This window comes from Phodopus roborovskii, unplaced genomic scaffold (genome assembly GCF_943737965.1).
Source record: "Phodopus roborovskii unplaced genomic scaffold, PHOROB, whole genome shotgun sequence".
In the NCBI taxonomy this organism is placed as follows: Eukaryota; Metazoa; Chordata; class Mammalia; order Rodentia; family Cricetidae; genus Phodopus; species Phodopus roborovskii.
In genome coordinates this window covers 13348900-13370376 of record NW_026126549.1, presented here as the reverse complement: position 1 = coordinate 13370376, position 21477 = coordinate 13348900, and the positions used below count along the sequence as shown (strand labels likewise).

At 40.2% G+C, this 21477-nt stretch overlaps 2 protein-coding genes across 5 annotated transcripts in view; both read right to left on the bottom strand.

Annotated features, from left to right (window-relative positions):
* The window catches only part of Sncaip (synuclein alpha interacting protein), a 136614-nt gene that overhangs the window by 59840 nt on the left and 55297 nt on the right, over window positions 1-21477 (bottom strand). For all 4 annotated transcript variants that reach the window (XM_051200814.1, XM_051200817.1, XM_051200815.1 and 1 more), the window contains exon 2: window positions 6977-7079. In XM_051200814.1, coding sequence (XP_051056771.1) covers window positions 6977-7033 — 57 coding nt within the window. In that variant the 5' untranslated portion in view covers window positions 7034-7079. The remainder of the gene's footprint in view (window positions 1-6976; window positions 7080-21477) is intronic.
* LOC127234092 (neuropeptide Y receptor type 1) lies at window positions 19386-20357 on the bottom strand. The gene has a single exon (XM_051200820.1). The coding sequence runs from the start codon at window positions 20355-20357 to the stop codon at window positions 19386-19388; it is 972 nt and encodes a 323-aa protein (XP_051056777.1).

Genomic DNA, 21477 nt, shown 5'->3' with positions numbered 1-21477 from the left:
CATTCCCGTGTTATTAGACCTCTGCTTCTGATTCTCAGGGCCCTTGCCCTGCCAGCATCCTTCTTCCTTGCTTCTCAGCCACTCTCTCAGCACAGATTCTCTCTGCAGATCTTACAGAGTAGACAAGCATCCCCATCACCTCAGGATGTTCTGCATCCCTCAATGGCCACCAGTATCCTTGCTCCTATGTTCATCCCCCTAGCAAGATTTGCTTTTGTTCTTGTCTCTGTTTTCTGATCTCTTCATTTACTTCTAGCCACAGGGTGTGTTGCTCAGTATGACCTCCAAAGAGCTGTAAGTGAAAAAATTCTGTGGATCCTGAACTTTCCAATGTCTAGTCTCTTGGGTTTTGTTCTTTTAATTCCTAAACTCGTGACCTCTCTTTGGCCTTTCTTGTTTTTTTTTTTTTTTTTGTTTGTTTTGTTTTTTTGTTTGTTTGTTTTTTCTTTATGTCTAAAAACTTTCCAGTTTCTTTTGCAGAAGCCTTACTTTTCCTCCTGCCACACAGGACATACTTCTGTACAGTCCTTTTGTAGGTACATTCTGTTTTTTAAACACTACATTTCATCAAGAGATTTAACTGATACTTCAGTTGCTGCCACTACCCGCTCCCACCCCACAGAATCATGGAAGCGGTCCACATCTTACTGTATCTGACACACTCCAATTACAATTCATTTTATCAACTAGGAGCCATTAACAAGAATTACTGCAGTCAATTCTATTTTCACATGCACAAGGCTTTTGCAATGGTTTCTTGTTTTCATTATATTTGTCAAGGTTTGAAAAAAGAAATGAAATGGTTTCATGCCTTTATTGGTAGTTATTGTTTGTGGATGATATGAAAAAGCTCAGCAGCTCTTTCTGATCATTTTTAAAAGTCCAGCAGAAATTGCTGTATTGTAATACTAACGTAATTGATACAATGTATGGTTGGGCAGCTTTTGATGGTCCATGCTGGCAAAGGGAGTGTGATAACAGTCCTGAAGCACTTTCTTCTATGGTGAGGACTGATCATGGAGGATAATGACCTAGGTGAACTTCAGAGTCAGTCCAAGAATGACTGTGATGTCCAGAAGAAGTCATGTTCAGTGAAGATGTAGGTTTTGGAGCCAGGTGCCCACATCATATCCCAGCTTCAGCTTCAATGTTTTGTTGATAATCTTAGCTCTCCAATCTTATTGGTAAAGCAGGATAATTGCAGTACCCGAATGGAGTGTGGGTATGAAGACTCTGAGATAGTACTATAAAGCATGGGAATCCTTACTGATGTAAGTAAGCATTCAAGCAATGCTAAGTACCATTATTATTTATATTTAGAGCATAAAAAACACTAAAAAGTTAAGCCTAAATAATAATAACTACTGAAAAATTATAAATGATGAAATAATTAAAAGAAACATTTATCTTGCACTTGGATAACTGGCCAGCCATGGACCTTGTCCAGCACCAGTGCTTGTCTAGCTTCAACTATGAGCCAAGAGTCAATCAACACCAAGATACACAGACTGACAGGAAGTGTCTAGAACTGAAATGTGGCTTCACATGAAGTTAGCCTGACATTTCACTGTTATAATAAATACGTTAAATTCTTATCTGCTATTATAAATTCCCCGAGAGCACAGAACTGTGCCTGGAATACTACTGATGTTTAATAAACACTTGCTGACTAGTTGGCAAAATAGTTAGCTATGAGCAAGTAGTTTGTATAAATAAACCGTGTAGTCAATCTATTAAATACGATGGCTATCCAGCAAGAAAAGGACTCCACAGGCTAAGTTCAGAATCAGGGAAGGCAAGTTAGAAATCTGGTGGTTGGTTGCTCTTTCTTCTTGGAAATCACTCTCTGCCTAAGGTCTCTCTCTTCTGGGAGTGTTTGGTCTAAGATGGAGGAGGGGAGCTTAGTTCCAGTTTTGAGGTTCAAAACATAAAACACATCATTTCTGGATTAGATTTCTAGTCTGTTTCTTGGGGAGGTATTCAGAAAACAATGAAATACAGGGCATTTGATTTTGAAATAAGGAATATGTTTTTAATTCCATGCATGGGGCTAAAGATGAGGAATAGGAGGCAATTTGGACTCAAATGTAGGACTCAGCAAATAAACCACTGCAAAAAAAAAAAAAAAAAAAAAAAAAAAAAAGCCACATCACACTGTCTGGCACTGAGGAAGATTTAAATATGGACAAGAACAGGGTGACTTCTAGGAAGGACACGGCTGATGGGAACAATGAAGTAGGGAGTGGGGAATCCAGAGTCCACATGAAGGTTCTGGTTACTTCTAGGGAAACTTTAGGTGTAGCGAAAGTAACGGTTTTACTTAGTTTTTATTTATTTATAAAGGAAACCAAGTTCCTCACTGCCAAGAACCAATTTGTGACCACTCCAATACCAAACAGGCACGCTGTCACATGAGGTGACTGGTTTAGAGGTATAGAGAGGGGCTTCCATTCAACTGTTTCTCAAAGGTCACAGGCCCCTTCTGAGCCAGTTTCAGAGTCCTGGCCCTGCCACATTCTGGCTGTAACCTTGTGTAAGACACAGTACTTCTACTGGTCTCGATTTTGTGAAAAAGGATGAAAGCAGAACCTGTCCTTCTTAGCTTTGTGAGGCTTGAGCAAGATAACTAACATAAAAGACTTCAGCTGTGTGTGTGACAGGCTTCATGGGTCTGCTGTTCAGTCTCTGCTTTATTTATTCAGTCCTGGATAAGAGACTATTTTTGTGAAAAAAAAAATTGGCTTTGCTTAATAAAATAAATATAGCATGGTTCCTAAGAGCCTTGGAGCATTTTGTTGATAGGAAAGCCTGGTTCTCACATGAGGACTGACTCTGTAGACCCATTTGCCATGAGAGGAAGGTTTGTGTGTGCCCTCTCTCACAGGCTTCCAGCTTGTGCCTAACACTCTGCACTCAGATGGCAAGGTTACAGGGATGTACAGTTTAAACTTTTCATTTGACAGAGGAAGCTCATTATTTTCAAGTCTGGAGAACTTCAAAATAAGCTGGTTGCTTTCTGTGTTTTGTCTCATTAGATAAAGACAGAAAGTTCTAGTTGTTTTTCTATACAAATATACAGCTTGTGTTTTAATTAAAACAAGAACCAGTCCCCTGACCAGAGGGGAAAAACATGAAATACAAAGCTCCAACTACGTAATTGGGCTATAGTTGGAGGGTAAGGAGGGGAGTTTTAAACCCCAGCATGAGTTTTGTAAACATCTTTTCCAAATGCTGCCTGGACTCCCCGCCACCTCCTCCTGACACTTCATCAGGAAAGAGGCAAAAGAGTGGATAGAGATAGAGATCTATGCAATCCAAAAAAAAAAATAAATAAATAAAAATAAAAGCACATTCATGGGAAGCTTCATTTCTCTTTACGATAGTGAGTTAGCACTTGGGAAACGTTCCTTTTTGAGTGTCAGCACTGGAATCATTCTCATTTAGCATCCTTGATGGCAAATGTTCCTAGTTTTAGGCCAAATAGGCCTAAAACACTTATGTCATTAAAAGTGTCTTCACTTTTTTTCTATGCAATCATTAAATACCAACAGTCAAACTCTGCCATGCTTAGGGTATTAAACTTGTATCATACTGAATTATGATAAAAATAATCCATTGCTGGAGAGGTTTGAATAGAGCTTCTTCAGTTTCAAGGGGGATTGGACTCCTTACCCTCCATACTGACAATATTTTGGCTGGATAGTCCTCTGCTGAGGAGGCTGTCCTGTACATTGAACATTCCTGGTCTCTACCCCCCAGTAGCACCTTCCCAGTACGACAATGAAAATTGTTATCGCCAAATGTTGATGGATGGGAAACAGCATCAGGTTCCACAGAGATGGCTCTGCTTCACCTTGACATAAGGTCAGAGAGTTCAAAACTATCCTTGCTCTTCCAAGGTTAAAGTCATATGACCTAATGATCTAAGGCATGGCTACGGTAGGATGATTATTCTTAGGCATGAATGTCTTATCTAAATAACAAGAGACTAAGTCTGAGGGTGTGGTTACTCTTAACCCTCAAGGCCATATAATGAGAAATTTAGTCTAATGCATGGTTGCCAGATGTTTGGAGAATTAAGGAAGAAGGCCTGTTTCTTCCTTGTATCTCGATTAAAAAAAAAAAGTCTTTTGCCATGTCCCCCTTTTTGGTTGGGGTACTTAAGAATGTTGAAGAATAAACTTGGGGCATCCAGTATTCATCCAGTATTCATTGGATTGTCCTTCTGACTCTATTCTGTGTCTCTGTCTTTTCCTGTCATTTCTCAATCCACATGCCCCATCTTAGGCACAAATATGGGATAATACAGACTGGCTCCACAAAGTGGGGCTACCGAAGATGGGTTACTACCAAAACAGGGGCAAAAAAAAAAAAAAAAAAAAAAAAAAAAAAAAAAAACACCTGCCATTGGTGTGGAGTATTACAATAAACTATATTCATCTGGAAGAAGCAGGAATGAGCGACAGAGAAACTGAGGATTCTGGAAACAGTGTGCTCCTGACTAACTGGGTGATCCTTGGCAAGGTGTAAGGTCAAAGGAAGATAGCTACAGTAACTTCTCTGTAGGATGTGTGAGGATGAAACATATATTGCCTGGCCTGTAGGAAATAATTAGTGTTAGCCATGATTGTTTCATCACTGCTATACAATTCAAACCTGGCTGAAGTTTTAATGCAGGCTAAAGATCCAAACATTAGAGTCTACATAAAAGGGAACTTTTAGGGAAAGGTACATACTTACTGATGGAAATCTGAATTTATGGTTCAAAGTGGTCAAGTTAAAGAGGCTCAACCATTGCATAATCCTGTAACTCAATCCTGTAACTTTGCTAAACAGCTTCAGTTATTGCTTAATATATTTTATCTTTCAAGCAGAGCTTCCTAATTCATCAAAATTATGGGCTGCTGCCAGTTGATTCTTCTGTAAATACAACTGCTCTGTGTACTTAAAAGAAAATCTTGACACCATGCCTGGTCTTTTCCCTCGAGTTCTTTCTCCACTATTGGTCAGATAAATATTATTGTATTATTCATTGAAACAATAACAAAAGCTACTATTTTAAAGAGTAACTTACTGTGTGCCAAGATAAGTGTTTCACATATATTATCATTTCACCCAAACCTTAAAACAATTTTTAAAGTTAGATGAGTATTTCAGGGAAGTGAAATTAATGTGCTCCAAATCATCCAGCCAATGAAGGGCAGAAGAAACTAGGAGCCTGGGCTGGCTGTCTTCAGAGCCTGATCTTGTAAAACACAACCTGACCAGTTAGTCGCAAGATGCCTGCCTCAGAGAGGCAGGAGATCATAAAATTAAGGCCAGCCCAGACTACATAGTGACACTCATGTCTAACAAAACCAAAGAGCTGGGGATACAATTCAGTGGTAGAACACAAGCTTAGAATGTATGATTCAGTAGGTTCTGTCCCTGGCCTGGCAAATAGAAAAATGAATAAACAACTGCTTGAAACAAAACAAAACAAAACAAAAAATCAACTCTCAAGCTACAACTTCATCATCAAAACTCAAGAGCTACCACCACCAAACTCCTAATGATCAGTCTTTCTTACTACATCTTTCAACTTTCCAGCAGATCTTTCTACTATCTTTCACTTTTTTGGCTGTCATTCAACTCCAAATACCTTGAGAGGACGAGACACAAAAGAACTACATTCCGAACACTTTCTCAAGTCAAGCATGGTGGCTGATTAACATCACACAACATGGAAAAGAGGACTCTTACTTCACATTAGTCTGAATAAGGACCAGTAAAAAATAACTAGAACCTGAGATAGGCTGAATAACAAAGGAATATTTTTTCTAGTCCAAAACCAGAATGATCCAAAGTTATATGAAGGAGGTGATTTATCCTATCTACACCTGTGATCCAACTGTCATGTACAGTCCACCTATTACTGTATGTGCAATGAGGAGTGTGGCACAGGAATACATTTCCAGCAAGTCAGCCCACTGTGTGGGGGCAACATCCAATGGTGACCCAAAACTCCAGGCTCTGAGAGATCAAAGAAAATGAGGTCAGAAGCTATGAGCTCCTGGGGCAATAGTGCCAACATGTTGCTGGCACTACATCAGAACTGATTGTATGGCATGGAATACATCACATGCAGCTCTAAGCATTCTGTATGGAGACAATTTGCTCAGAGGCTTTAGTGATTGCAGAAGAAGCAGGCCATGAGTGTTAAGGGAACTGAGGGACTCATCAGTCAGTAGTGCTTTGGAAGGGTAGAACCACAGATACCAGGTGATGTAGTCTTCATCAGCACATGAGTTGTCAGTATTCCCAGTGTCCAATCTGTGTTTTGATATTTCCAATGATTGGAAAAGTTCCCTTTATCTTAATATTTGTGTGTGTGTGTGCACGCGCCCACATACATGAGCACACAAGTGTAGTATTCATGGAGGGTAGAAGCGGGTGTCAGATCCTCTGAAGCTGGCGTGAAAAGCGGTTGTTAGACTCCTGATCTGAGTACTGAACTCAGATCCTCTGGAAGAGCAGTACTTGCTCTTAATTGCTTAGCCATCTCTCCAACCTTCTCCCTCTAAGTTTTATCAATTAAATGTCAAGTTGGCTTTAGTCTATGTTCTTGTGACCTTGAGAGAATGCTAGTTGTGATACAGACGTATAAGGAAACTGGGAATGAACACGTAAAATTATGTACATGTGCTATAGCTTTACAAACAGACTCATCTGTAATTTTAAAACAACCTTGAAACACATTAGGAATGGAATGCTAAGCAAAGCTGAATGTCTTTCACCCCTCATCCCCAGCTCACACACAATTTGGAATCATTCTTTCTTAAGCCCAGAGAGCTCCATCTCCAAATCACATTGTGTTTCTTACACTGCTTGTTTTCAGTTCATAAATGTAGTTGGGAGAGTCATGGAAATACAGATAATACAAAGAAAGCAGCTCATAAGCTTGAAGGCAGAACACTGTGGAGGTAGGAATACTTACAGAAATGTCATCACTAAAGTCAATTTCATCCAAATCAAGGTATTCAGGGGCTTCCATTATTCTTCTTTGTACATTTTGAGTAAGGTCAAATACTTATAATTTCCTGGATAAGGCATAAACAGAAAAGAATGACCAAAGGTTAGCTATTTATAACGAAAAGTATTATCCCTATTTGAATAAATAAAACTGGAAAAGGTAATTGAATAATAGCGTTGCCTTGGGGCACATTTCCTTCCCAGCCAGGCTTTCCAAAGGCTAGGAGCACAGCTCCTTCAGTCCTCAGCTCCACTCCCTAGGGAGTTCCCATAATCCTTTGCTTTACTTGATTAGTACTTATTTTCTCCTGGGCAGTAATCTGGGTCAGAATTTCCCCTGTGATAAATGATAACTTTCAAGGAAGCCCATACCCTGCCCTTACCATACCCTGGGTGAATGTTTGCGCTTTATGGAAAGACAATCTCCTGAAACTGTTTGGGAAACTGTGTTCAGGTGTTTTCTCTGGGCATATCCTTGGCTGCTGTGTATGGAGCAATGAATACTTCATCTCCATAGTAACCACACAGGTACTAGACAGATACCAACTAATCAAAAGTAATGGCTAGTTTAGAATATGTGGTGTGAATCTCAAATTTAACAAGAGAGACAGGGGAAGGAGGTGGGGCTTGTCTCGATTTGAATTGAGTTATTGCATTGCCCTCTGCTTTAAGCAGCATTGGCTGACAAGGACCAGAGTGACCTGACACAGGCACCAAAATGTCCTCTGTCAGCACTGGCCTCGGGGATGCCTATGGCAATCCTTTAAATCTGTCAGGGTAAGAGACATCACTTCCCACTGCATTTTCCCATCACTTATCATCATCACCATTGGCAGTGACAGTGGTACCCACACATGTCAAGAACAGAAATAGAGATCTCCTGGTGGTGCCTTGGAGTGCAATTATCCTCTGTCAGCTCTCAGATACTGAAAAAAAGATTCTGTTCCTGTGGTGTGTCTTTCTTATTACACAAATCGTCTTAGGTATTCACATGTGAGTGTCATAAATAGTTCCTGTCTTGTTCTTTGGATTCTGCCATGAAGACATGTACTGAATACAAAGATTACTGGACAGTGAAAGTGCATCTAGGCAGATGAAAATGAGCTTCTTCACACAAAACTAAGTCTAAGCCGGCTTTTAAATTTATATTATTGAGACAGGGTTACACTGTATAGCCCTAGCTAGCCTAGACCAAATTGCTCTCTAACATTAAGTGATTCTCCTGCCTCTTCCACCAAAGATTACAAGAATGTCTCATCATTTCTGGACAGCTGAATTATTTTCTTGAAAGGACACTCCAATTCTTTTATTTATTTATTTATTTAAATTTTAATCACATGCACCCTGACCACCCTTCCCTCCCATTCCCCCCTCCCCACTCCACATGTAGGGCTATGCCATCCAGGTGGGGTCATGTAAATCTGACAAGTCATTTGAATTAGGGACTAGGACTTCTCTCCTGTCCCTAGGTTAAGGGAGTATCCCTCCATGGGGGATGAGGACACTCCAATTCTAATCATATCTTTTTTTAAAAAAGATTTTAATCTATTCTCCTTTTTTAAGTCATGAAAATGGTGTAGCTATGCTACAAAAAAAGAAATCACACCTCAAACCTATGACCTAAATTTTCCATGTATCCTCTTCCCTTCCCACATACATGTATCACTTACAGACTTTATTATAATACAGAACCATGCAAGAACAGATTAGTGTGTTGTTTTAAACTCAAATGAAATGATCTATTTAAACATATGGATACAGTTCTTCTGAAATCATGGTTTTAAAGAAAAAGAAAAATCACATTTGTAAAAATAAAACTCAAAACCAGACATTTTATTATTGATAAAAAAATATCTAGAGAGTTCAGAAGCCAAGTGCTTAGATGTGAGAAAGCACAATACTTTCCCTGTAATCCTCACAGAATTCTTTTAGAGGAAAACACACATCCTTGTACTTGCAAATGGCTCATAGTGACTTTTCCTTGCATACATTCACAGGTTCAGACCCGTACCCCCACCCCCAAGACTGTGGGTTTCAACTCATCAGCTAATAGCTTGTCTTCTTGCTTACATTTTCCCCCAGTCTGCACCTCTAGGATGAACTGTAGATCCACAGGCCATTTGCCATGGCTTCAGTGAAAAACACAATGCTGACACTATGTGTTGTGGCCAGGTGCAACCAGCAGCAACTAGTGCCCTAATTCCTTTTGGATGGACTATATCTGTTGTAATTAAAATGACATAAAATGATCCAGGCCTGTGGCAAGGGAAGGAGAATGAAATTAGGAGAGAGGATGGATTTTGTGTTTATCGTAATTGTACCATTTTATACTATAAAGAGACAGTGCAGGAGAGGACAGTAATGGACCAGGATCACAGAGAATACAGAAATATGAAGAAAGACATACACTAGAACTGGGAACCAAGCAGATCTTTAAATGCACAGAAATACAAGACTAAATACAAATTGCTGATGAATACGCCTCAGGCAACCCGATTAACAAGTGGTTACTGAATCCATTTTTGGTGTTCTCACAGTAGAAAGGGCATAGTTCCTTTAAATGTAGCCAGGTTAGCAGAACAGATCTAGAAGATGATATGAATTACCACATCAAAGCAGATATAAAAATCTTTGTATTTGCTCTTGGAAGGTAGGGATGAGATTTGAGATTTTATTTTTCTTTATTTATTCCTTTTAACTTCTTATTAATTGTTTGTGGTTTCACATCATACATTTTTTTTTGGTCCCATTTATCTCCCTGCCCATTCACTCTGCCCTGTGCCCCTGCAACCCCCCTCAAAAAAAAAAAACAAAACAAAATAAAAATTAAAAGAAAAAGAAAAAACTCATTGTGGAAGCCACAGTGTGACACAGTGAGTCACACAATGTACCCATCAGCTCATACATTTTAATATGTGAGTGGTCATTGCAATGAGTCCTTGGTCTGGTTGGAGGCCTCTTGTTTCTGCGGGGCTCTCACCGGTACTCCCATTGAACATCCTGTTGTTGCCTTATATCATGGAGATCCTGTAGCTTTGGATCTGCAGGATGGAGCCCTTTATGTGCGGCAACAGATCACAGATGGGGTGGGTTTTGGGATGAGCCAACTCACAGCCATGGTTCTGGGCCTGGGTGGTAGCTGGGTTGGTCAGCCTGCCAGCTCTCCCTCTGGATGACATTTTCTTGACTCTACGGACCAAGAAGACTGCATCTGGGACATTCCTTCACTTCCTACAGAGCCATCTCCTTTAAAAATGCTTGTTCTGTCTGTGACCTGGTTCCTTTTGTGTGGTTTCAATGCTTTTCTCTCTCTAGGGGTCACTTAAGGTGTATTTATGTTGTCACTTGTAATGTGTGGAAATCCCCACAGTTTATCAGTCCTGGTCACATTGCCAGGTGTTTCATTTCAATTGTCCCTGTGGTCATTTATTGGTCTCTCCCTTTCTCATGTGCCTTTCCACTGGGCATCAGCATCACCTTTTAAGACATGGGAGTGGGGGGGGGGGTGGGGAGGTCTGTCTAGGTAGCTACTTCAAACAATGACATATGATAAGCAAGGGAGCTGGGCTCTAGTTTATTTTTCTTTCCTACTCTTTAGCCCCTTCCACCCACCCAAAGCCCACTTTCCTAACCGATGACACACATATTCTCTAACAGAAAGTCTAGTACAACATAGAGCATGTATGGGAAACCCATGAGCCATAGGACTGTTTAAAAAAAAAAATAAAAAGGTGGAGGGAACCCAAAACAAAACCCAGCAACACATGAGTTGCCAACTTCTAGACTCTGGGTTATTTCACATGACATTTTTTATTTTGGGCTTTGCTTTCAAAAAATATCTAAAGTCTTGGCTTGGCCACATGGGCCCACATTCCCAATAACCATGGCTGGTTGCAGCCAACTGGCAGATGCTCACAGTCTCATCGTACCTACTAAGTTGTGCACCCCAGCTCAGCTGATCCCACCTAGGCTGCTCTGCTCAGTTCTGGCTTGCAATGCATTGGAGTTTGGACCCTAGAAGACACACTGCAAAAAGGAATGCAGCTTTAAACAGTAAGTGCCACCACCACTACTGTCCTACCCTTTTTAGTGAGTGTCTCCTGCCAAGACTGTTGACTTCATTTGTATTCTAAGACTGAATTTGTTGTATTAAGATCATTTGAAAGTCATACCACAAACAGCAATTTTTTTTTTTAATTTAACAAATAAACTCCTGGCATGTCACAATTTTAGTTTCATGGTCTCCAGGATTAGGGAACAAGAAACCTTCGCAAACATAATAAAATGTTACGAGGTCCGATTATGTTTCCTCCCCTTTACAACCAGGGGGTGGAGGGGGGTCTCACTTTCTTATGACTGGTGTGGGTTTACATGGTGAGTAAAGGCAAAGCAGGAAGCCATGCCAAGTACTATCCCAGAAAAAGACTAAAAAAAAAAAAAGCCTTCCTCCCTCTGTCCCAGAGCAGCAGCTCAGCTGCAATCCAACTGCCCCCTTACAAGATGGGGCTTCTCCCTAAGTGAAAAATATGTTTCAGGTATTCAGAAAGAGTAGTTCAGCTTTAATCCTTTACATGAGATTTCAGTTACTGTGAATCACATTTATACCCTTGGGGTCACAGCGGTTCTCAGCTTGTAGGTCCTGACCCCCCTTGACAAAACTATCTCCCAAAATACTTACAATTCACAACAGTAGCATAATTACAGTTAGAAGTAGCAACAAAAAAAATTTTCTGGCTGGGGTAGGGGTCACCACAACATAAAGAACTATATGCAATGTAATGTTGCAGCGTTAGGAAGGTTGAGAACCACCACTTTAGGATCTCAGGGTTTTATCACTTAAAAGTCTATATAGTTCTAGGCACCATCATCCCCAACCCTGCAAGCTACTGTCGAAGTCCTGGGGGCTTCTGTTTGTATTGAAGCACACCTTTCATCTGCAACATACATCTCTGAAGATAGGCCCCCTTTAGTGAAGTATTGCCAATGGACCAAAGTTAGTCTAGTTCAGACTCCATTGAGCTTTTAATCTCTCTCCACTGTATTGTTATTCATGTAAGGAGGTCTGTGGCGCATTTGAAAAGAAATCTTTCTGAAGTTTAGGAGAGAAGATGCAAGTCAGGACCAGGAGGGAAGAAAGGAAATAACTTTGAATGGCTTAGCTTTCCCATTTGGGTATAAAAACTGATAGAAGAAGGGAAATATTCAGATATGGGAGATACAGCAAGGTAGCTGAGGCTTGCACGCTCTCCAGGAGCTGTGGGGATGTCTTGGATAAGTTCAGGGCACTGGAAGAAACTTCACTTAAACTCCAAACTGAGGCTTGGCATTCCAAGTACAGAATGGAGTGAAAAGCCAACTGTGCAGACTTCTGTCAGACTCTGCTGCCTCTCAGAGAGTACCATTAGCTGAGGAAACTCCTCCGGTGCTACAGGATCTGTCCATGCTTTGCCACTTTCTCATGAGGTCACCTCAGTGATGGCTCCACTACTCCCATAAACTGGGAAAGAACACAAAAGTAGCAAGGAGTCAAATGTGATAATAAAAAAGTAGGCAGGCCATTAGAAACAGTGCCCCCACTCCTTGCTTTATGATTTGGGGAGGCATTTTCATTTGTGTATGTGTGAGACTTGCAGACAGACTCTGAAAAAGTCATTCCAAATGAAGACTTGCAAAAATCTGGCGGGTAATGGCAACATCAGTGGAAAAAAACTTGGAGTGGCCAACAGAATCTCTCTGAGAAACTGTACTCATGGTAATATACACATTCTGGTGCGCTTGGCTCATAAAATATACATTGATTTGTTACTACGCTCACACATCACATAAATTGCTCTACCAAAATTCTTTTGAAAATGTATTGCCTCACTCCATTTAGAAGGAGTTACTATGGAATCATTCTGAGGGGTGGAATTACACACATTTCATCTCTCCTGTCAAAGTCTCTATTCCTACTTGTACCCATGTATATTATAAGGCCGGGTAATTAAAAATAATCTGGGCCTGTCAACATGCATGAAGCTGAGTCTGCTCAGTGGTGAGGTAACTTCAGTTGATTTGCACAGAGACTGACTTCTTCTCTCTTTAATCCACTAACACTTGGAAAATGATCACCACTCCCCACACTCCCCGTGCCCTGCCAAATTTTTTATACTCAGATACATTTTCAAATTGCAAGCCTTCATACAGACACTGGGTTTACTTTGTTCACTATACGAGCTGAAGAAATATTGCAAGCGAAGACCTCGAAGGCTTGGGTAGAAATGTCCCCAGTTGGCTCCGTGGTTTGGCTGGCAAGGGAGCAACTGATTCCAAATGTTGGATTCAGTTTCTTTTTTCACTCTTTGATTCAAGAGTGGCCAGAAGCATGGCAGTTGCTGAATGCCTACTCTTGAAGCAGATAAATGATAGAGGCAAGAAATTTCTACTAGGAAGAGACAGTGCAAGGACTGCCAAGAAGCACATATGAGGAACAGAGGGAACGCACGAGCCTGTGGACTCTCCAGTTCTTCGATTATGGAACAGTCTGGATGTACATGCTGTATAAGACCACATGCTCTACATCAGTGTGGGGCATACAGTACAAGAGGAAGTAAGCAAGAAAACAAACCATTACAGTCTAATGTGGTACTTGCTATGATGAATGAATACACACAGACTGGAGTCTAGATTCTGGAGATGGGAAAATCTGTCTGGTACAAATGAGGATTAGGTAAGGATAAGAAAGAGAGTCCTGCTGGAGGAGGAAGTGCTCTAGCGTCATAACTGCATGAACAAAGGCTTACAAATGAGAGCTCAGCAGGAGAATTTCCAAGAGAGGGTGGATTTCACACTGATCATTGCAGTTTTTCTTTTAGAAAGAGATATGAAGGGTGAGGACCAGCCCTGAGTGATAGACAGGAGTGGCCATGGGAGTATTTCCAAACCCAGTATGATTCTAGAATATCAAGTTTTCTGGCATGTTTGGAAAACTATAGTTGAGTATTTTGATAGCAAACAAAAGACATCCATGTAACAGATTAAGAGTGCTGCAAGGGAGAGGATACTGTACACTACACAGAAAAATATGGAAAGAACACTGTCCTACTGGGATCTTGGACTGGGTTAGGTTTTGTATGTGGGGGAGTGCATGTGAGTGTACTATGCTTCTAGTACATGGATGCCCACGTGCGCATCGTGCATGCCTGTTTGCGTGTGTGTGTGCATGCGTGCATGTGTGCGTGCGTGCATGTGTGTTTCCATGCATGTGTGTGTGTGTATGTGTGTGTGTGTGTACTCATGAGTATATGCTATGTGCTTGTGCATATATACAGAGGCTAGAGGTGTCCTGCTCAATCATTCCCCACTTTATTCCCTTGAGTCAGGGTCTCTCACTGAGCTGGTAGCCAGCAAAACTCAGGGATCCTTGTATCTGCATTCTTCATAGCACTGTGTTGCATCACAACATCCATCATTTTACCTGGGGACTGAGGCTCATACTTGTGAAATAAGCTTTCTTACCCACTAAGGCATCTTTTGAATCTACAGGGTGAAGTGTTTTTACATATATTCTCTATTCACTTTGTCTTATAAAGAACCTACAGACAAACATCTTCATAATTTCCATTACGGAAATAAAGAAGCAAAGGTTTGGAAAGGTTATGTAATGCCTCATAAACACAGCCAAAAATATGGATTTTAAGCCAAGTACACCCCCTGTTAAGTTCTTGCCAAAACAGCAACAGTAAAGCAACCCCACATCTGTTTCAAACACTTTCTTGTTTCCCAATCACCTTCAATATGTTTAATGTGACTTTATTTTTGATAGTTCTGTCAGGAAAAGAGACATTGTAAATTATAATTCGCACTCATGCACTTGCAATTTTATAGATGATGAAACTAAGGAACACAATAGCCAATGTTATGCATTATGAAGTAGAGAGAAGGGCAGCTGACACCAGTCACATTCTGTCAGGCCCCCAGCTGCCTCAGGCTGCCCTGAAAATGGGATATGCTTTCAACCATCTTAATCAGGATCCCACAGCATAGTTCCATCACTGGATTGTATTGCTCTGGTGTCCAGGAACCTAACACCAAGCAAGTTACTCATCTTTCCTATAGAGCTTAAATAGAAAGCTGGATATGACCATCATTGTCATAGAGAAGTACAGAAATCTCCATTAGACACACCTTACGCCAGCTAGTAAGACAGTGCATTCTATCATCAGTTTGCTGGTTCAATAGTTTAGCTTCACCTGTAAAAAGAAGTGAGATTTATGATAATCATTTTTTTATAATGGGTATAATTAGAAAATCCATGGCTCACAAAAATACATGTTTTATTAATGACTATGAGAATCTTATCATGAATTTACTTAACCTACAGGAAAAAAACTCAAACTTAGGTCTAACTAAGTGCCACAAGCACTCACACTGGAGCCGCTGGTGCATTTGCTAATGAGGTGGCCTGGAAATCATTGTTTGCTATTGCCAATAAATAGTTATTTTATCACATAACTAAGATCTATTGGCTTTACAATGAATGGCTATTCTATATTATGTTTTATTGAAAAGGCAATTAAGACTATTGCAGTAGTAGAATTCTTGTCAGACATTAAGATTTCTCTGATGAATCTTTATAAATATTTGTCTTTTTTCCTACAGTTTAAACTCCTGATTTATCAATTTAAAATTGTTTCTAATGATCTGGGAATTAATTTGTGATTTCTGACACCAAATATTAAGAATCAGCTAACTTACACTAAAGCATCATTGATGGGAAAGACCATAGTTTTAACTTTGGGAGAGAGATACATATTTACATTAGACATCTTTCACTCTATATTATATGTGTGTGATGGGGTTGCCCTTATGTGTATATGTTTCTCTTATTGGTTGATGAATAAAACACTGTGTGGCTAGAAGCCAGGCAGGAAGGATAGGTGGGGCTACCAGAGGCGGCGAATTCTGGGAATTGTAGGGAGGGAGTGATGGCAATATGAGCCTGGGAAGAGAGGACTCATTAGGCATTCTCCAGTAAGCCAAGACTCCAGTAAGCCAAGCTAATACATAGATTAATAGTAATGGGTTAATAATTAAGACAGAGCTGGCCAATAAGGAGCTCTAGCCACTAGCCAACAGAATTATAATTAATATAGCATCTGTGTCTTTATTTGGGGCTGAGAAGGATAGCAGGACCCTGCTGGGACAAAGGAACCTCTTGTTACATATGTGTTGGTGATTTAAGGTGTTATATTTAAAATACCTTTTGAAAGATGGAAAGAATCCATGTTCACAGAAGCTGCCCCACAGAAGGTAAACATAAATATAGACTCACAGTAAAAGAAAAATATGTTGTGTCTTGTTCTTGGTACATTTCTTATGGGATACCATATAGGCTGGGATGAACCAAGACAGAATAAGGTGAGATAGCCTGTGGTTGAGCAACTCCTGTCTTCAGCAGAAGTAAGGGAATTTCTACCTCAGACAAGAAAACAAACAAACACAATGTTACCCTCTCTTTCAAAAATTTAATGTCTAGTAGGATAGGAACATTTGACTTCCAGAGCATGACTTAGAGGGAGCTTCTGAGATGCTAGGTTCAGAAAGGACTTGGTGTTTAATGACATGCTGAATGGACTAGAATGGAATAGAGTGCTTTGTCTGACCAAAGCAAGTCAGGCAAGGAACTGATCAGCTAGAAGTATGATGTGAGCCATGAAGGAAGAGTTTAGAACCCCGTGGTTGGCCACAGTAAAAGATGCTGTATAATCAGAGATGAAGTCAGGAAATACTTCCAAGGCTGTACAAAATCTTCCCAACATTCCTGATCCAGTTTCACCCACCAATACATGCTACCTTGACAGTGTCTGCTGACTTTCCCTTATCCTTATCCATGCTATTTAAATTCCAACAAGAGTTTGATGGGGCTATGTAACTTTTCAGAAGAGAAAAGCATTAAGATGAAAATGATTTGAGAGCGGGAACTATGGGTCATTCAGTAAGCACAAGATACTCCATCATAGATGAAAGTTACCAACTCCACAAGGACAAAACTATGATCTAATGAGGCCAAATCTAGATGAAAATGTCTGGGAAGAAAACAGGCATTGCTAGCACTGAGGAAGTTGAGTTTGGGCCTAAGCCAGCCATGTTTTGCACTGGTTTCTGGACACAAGTGCAGAATGATCTGGAAACTGGATCTTTAGATGCTACAGGAAATCATCCAAATCCAAGTTTCAAATTGTTTGCACACCTGAAGGTTCATGCTTTATCCCTAATTTTGCAAAAATGACAATTTCTACAGTGGATTTATTTGCTTGGCAATTACTGTTGACAATGTATGGAACACAGATGGCAAACCCAGTCACTGCTTTAGAGGGAAGCAGACATGGCAGCAACGCATACACAAGGAGCATTGAAGACGACATCTTGAGTCAGTTATCTTGGCTTTATTCTGATCGTTTGTGAGGATTAAACTTTGGAGCAACCCTGGGCTAGTGGTTCTCAAGCGGTGCCATGCATGAAAATCACCCAGAAGGTTCATTAAAACATTGCTACATTCAACCCAGACTTTCTGATTCCACAAGTCTGAAGGGAGGCCCCAGAATCTGCATCTCTAACAAGTTCCTGGGCCATACTGTTTCTTCTGGTCCCAGAACCACATTTGAGAACCACTTCTTAAGATCAATGGCTATTCCTAGCTTTAGCTACATCTGCTTTGAATTAAAAGATGGCGACCTCTTCCCCACATCCTCCATCTCTCCAGATGTTAACTTCATTATACAGGATCCATGCCTGGTGCCCTCTGATTAAACTGCCTCGGTGGACTCAACTAAGTAAGCATTTCCCATGAAGACCACCCGGAAGTCTCAGAAGGTCTTAAGTCTAACTTTTATTTTTTCAATTCTTTGTGTCAAACAAGGGACACACAATGGTGCAAAACATAACAGAATTGTGGCTTTGGTTTCCTTGAAATTTACTTTCTCTGCAAAACTTCCTAGTAACTAAGATATTGTAAGTCACTTCTGTAAATGATATCCAGATTTATAATTTTGACAGTCTTTTAAGAGCATGTATCTCAATTTCATGAGATCCATTCACTACAGCAGAATAATCCCTAGGTATATTGCTACTGCAAGAAAATGAAGGAAAAAAAAGAATTATTTGTACTATTTTGTACACAAATTTATGCAAAGATATTTAAAATAATTATTTACTGTGACCTAAGAGTTTAAGCAGCTACAGGTGACTAGCTACAAAAAGTATATAAATAAATGAATAAATAAAAACCTACCTGGTCATATAATTTTGATTAGAATTATATAATGTGCTTTTAAAATGAATCCAAATCGAGAAGAAAATTATGAGGATTTTAATAATTTCTTGTCATTTGTGTATACACCCACTTAACGACCAAAGGCAGGAAGAAATAAATCATCTATAAATTCAATGCCCTCTCTTTTCTGAAAAAAATTATTGTTGTATATGTTTATATGATTAAGCAAGGAGAACAAGCTATATGCCAAGAGCAACCAAATATTCATACATCATACACACTCAGGAAATATGAATAAGCAGATATTAATACTTCAATTCAATACTTTTTTATCTAGCTGTATTTTACTAAAGACCTAGGGTAGAGGCAATGAATGAAATCTGCTCCCACCTTACATGAGATACTATGATGAAAATTGCAAACACTGAGCATCACACACGTTACCTAATGCACTTCCAATATTTGGGAGGCCTCTCAGGGAAAAGACAGGATAAAACACACCTTCCTTGGGAGCATCTTGAGGAATTTGCCTAAGAAGTGTTGACCTCAGTTTCAGTAACATTGCTTTTTTAAATACAATACATTGCACAGACTAAATACTTAATGTGATGCCCACACTGAGCTCATTTGCAGAGTGATGCTCATTGGCTTTCTTTTTTAATGTAGAAATTCTACATTAAAAAACAGTGGTATGCTAAATCAGTAGTTCTCAACCTGTGCGTTGAGACTCCTGCAGGGGTCACATAGCAGATATCCTGCTTATAAGATATGTACATTATGATTCATAATAGTAGCAAAATTACAATTATGGAGTAGCAACGAAATAACTTTATGGTTGGGGTCACCACAAATGAAGAACTGTATTAAAGGGTCACAGCATTAGGAGGGTTGAGAACCATTGTCTTAAATAATGAATGTCATGATGGCTAGGGTTTTTTCTCCCAGTTTACAAACAACTTAGTGTTCTTAGTTCTCCTTGAAGTCTCTCTCAGAAATTGATTTCTAGAACAGTCAATTTCCTAGCCATCTTTTCAGAAACTGTTGCTTCTCTGAAAGCTGTAGCTATACCCCCAGTGACAGAAGCTTTGTAGAGATTTGCTTGAGTCCATTCACTCAGTGGTCAAGCATATGGAGACAGAATGACATCTGCAGGCTGTGGTGTGGACTTTTCCTGTTTAACTCCACAGAGAGACACCACCTTCATTTTGTAATTAACCAACATAAGCAGGAAAGGACTAAGTGCAGAGAAACCAGAGGAGAGAGCTGTGAGAACAGCTGGGAAAAAGACGCACACTGCCAGTTTCTTCAAGCAACAGACTAAAATAAAGTGAGAAACCCAAAGTGGAGTGATCAGCAACATCAACAAGATACTGAACTTGGCCCCTCGGAGGACCTCGGTTTCTGAGTCATCATCTCCAATCCAGATGTCACCATATGTCATCTTTTTCTTCTCTAGAAGGAGGAGAGCCATCCAGAAACAGACAAACACCAAGATAGCTAAAGGAAGAATATCAATCAAAACTAAAAATATTTTCCCATAGTAGAGCTCTACCTGTTCATTCCCAAAGCCAGTCAAGCATTCCATGTAAATTCTGTTAGTAGACAAGGAGCCTGTATCATTTCCAGAATGTGGGTGTTCTTGTTTTCTAGTATATACCAACACGGGGATATACACTGCCACACCAGCCACCCAAAGTGCAGAAATCCCCTTCAAGGAATACTTCTGTTGGGTCACGTTTGCAGCCCTGCTCAAGGGGTAGACAATTTGGTAAAGCTTCCGGAGGTAGAACAACGCAAAATGTAGCATGAACCAGATGGCCAGGGAAGTTGTCAGGGCTGCAGTAAAGTGCAGAACTTTGCAGCCAACTGAATCCAGCAAGATACCAGAAGAGTAGACGATCTTGAGGACGTTCACCACAAGGTTTTTAATAAGGTGGACAAACACAAGGCTGATAATGAGAAGAAAGGATGTCTGCAGGCCCCCACTGATGCACTTGCTTGTGGAATAAAATAAACATATGTTTCCTATGAAGCTCACAAGGATGAGAACGGCACAGGCGATGATCTCAAACAGGTCTGCAGAGGGCTTCATGATAGATGTTGATCTGTTACTGCAGATGGCTTCTCTGCAACTTTGTTCATTGGCTTACCAACTGTTTAGGAGGTCTTTACTGCCACCAGATGAGGCTTTTCTACCCCTACTATGTTGACAAAATCCTGCCCTGGTACTCTGCCACTGTTCCAACATTGTCTGTGACCGAATTCTGCTTGCTTCAGTGACCAGCTGTTGAAAACAACTGCTTCTCAAGAGAATTGTTTTTATCCTCTCCAGGGACAGTGGCAAGAAAGGAATAGGTATCACCAAGTAATTAAAAGTTCTCAGAAATGTATTTATAGTGTTGTCATACCTAAATATGTCATTCCTTTATAGGTATGATTACTGTCCAACAGCCACAAAGAGGAGAATAAACTGATGACAGTGAAGGAAAGGAAGCCAAAGGTTAAATTCATCACAATTCGTGCAGGAAGGAAAAAAGAAAACTAAAGAACAAACAAGGCATATTTCAAAATAACAAAGTGACAAATTAAGAATGGGAGTAATAACATGAGAGAGATGATACAAGGACACACAGTGTAACTTCTCTACCATTTGTTCATCTTGTGAAAGCAGGAACACAACACCTGTTGTGATGACCTCACAGGATACAAGATGGGAGAAAATGTTGGTAAAGAGAGCAGGGAAGGATAATGGAAAGAAACCAGGGAGAAACAATTGAAGGAGAAGAAAGGAGACAAATAAGCATGGGATTTATCCCCACCACCAAGTCTCCCAAATTGTTAACAATTGGGCAGTGATTAGTGGAAATTTGTCTCCTAGAGCACAAGGGGTGGAATGACTTGTCTCCTAAAGGTTGTATGAGAGGGTGAAGCAAGGGCAAGTCCATGACACAAATATCTACCTGCCATGAATACACATTTTGGATGAATTCTTGTTTCTCAACTATGTCACAATCCATTCTGGGACTGACTACAGTCATGTATCATTGACCAGTGGAGATGTTCTGTGAAATGCTGTTAGGTGGTTTTGTCATTGTGAATGCACAATAGAGTAATTGCACATACTTAGACAGAGGTGATGGGGGGTCTCTCCTTGAGCAAAACTGTCATGCTGGGGTGTACAGCTATACTTTACCTGTACTGAAATTGTTTGT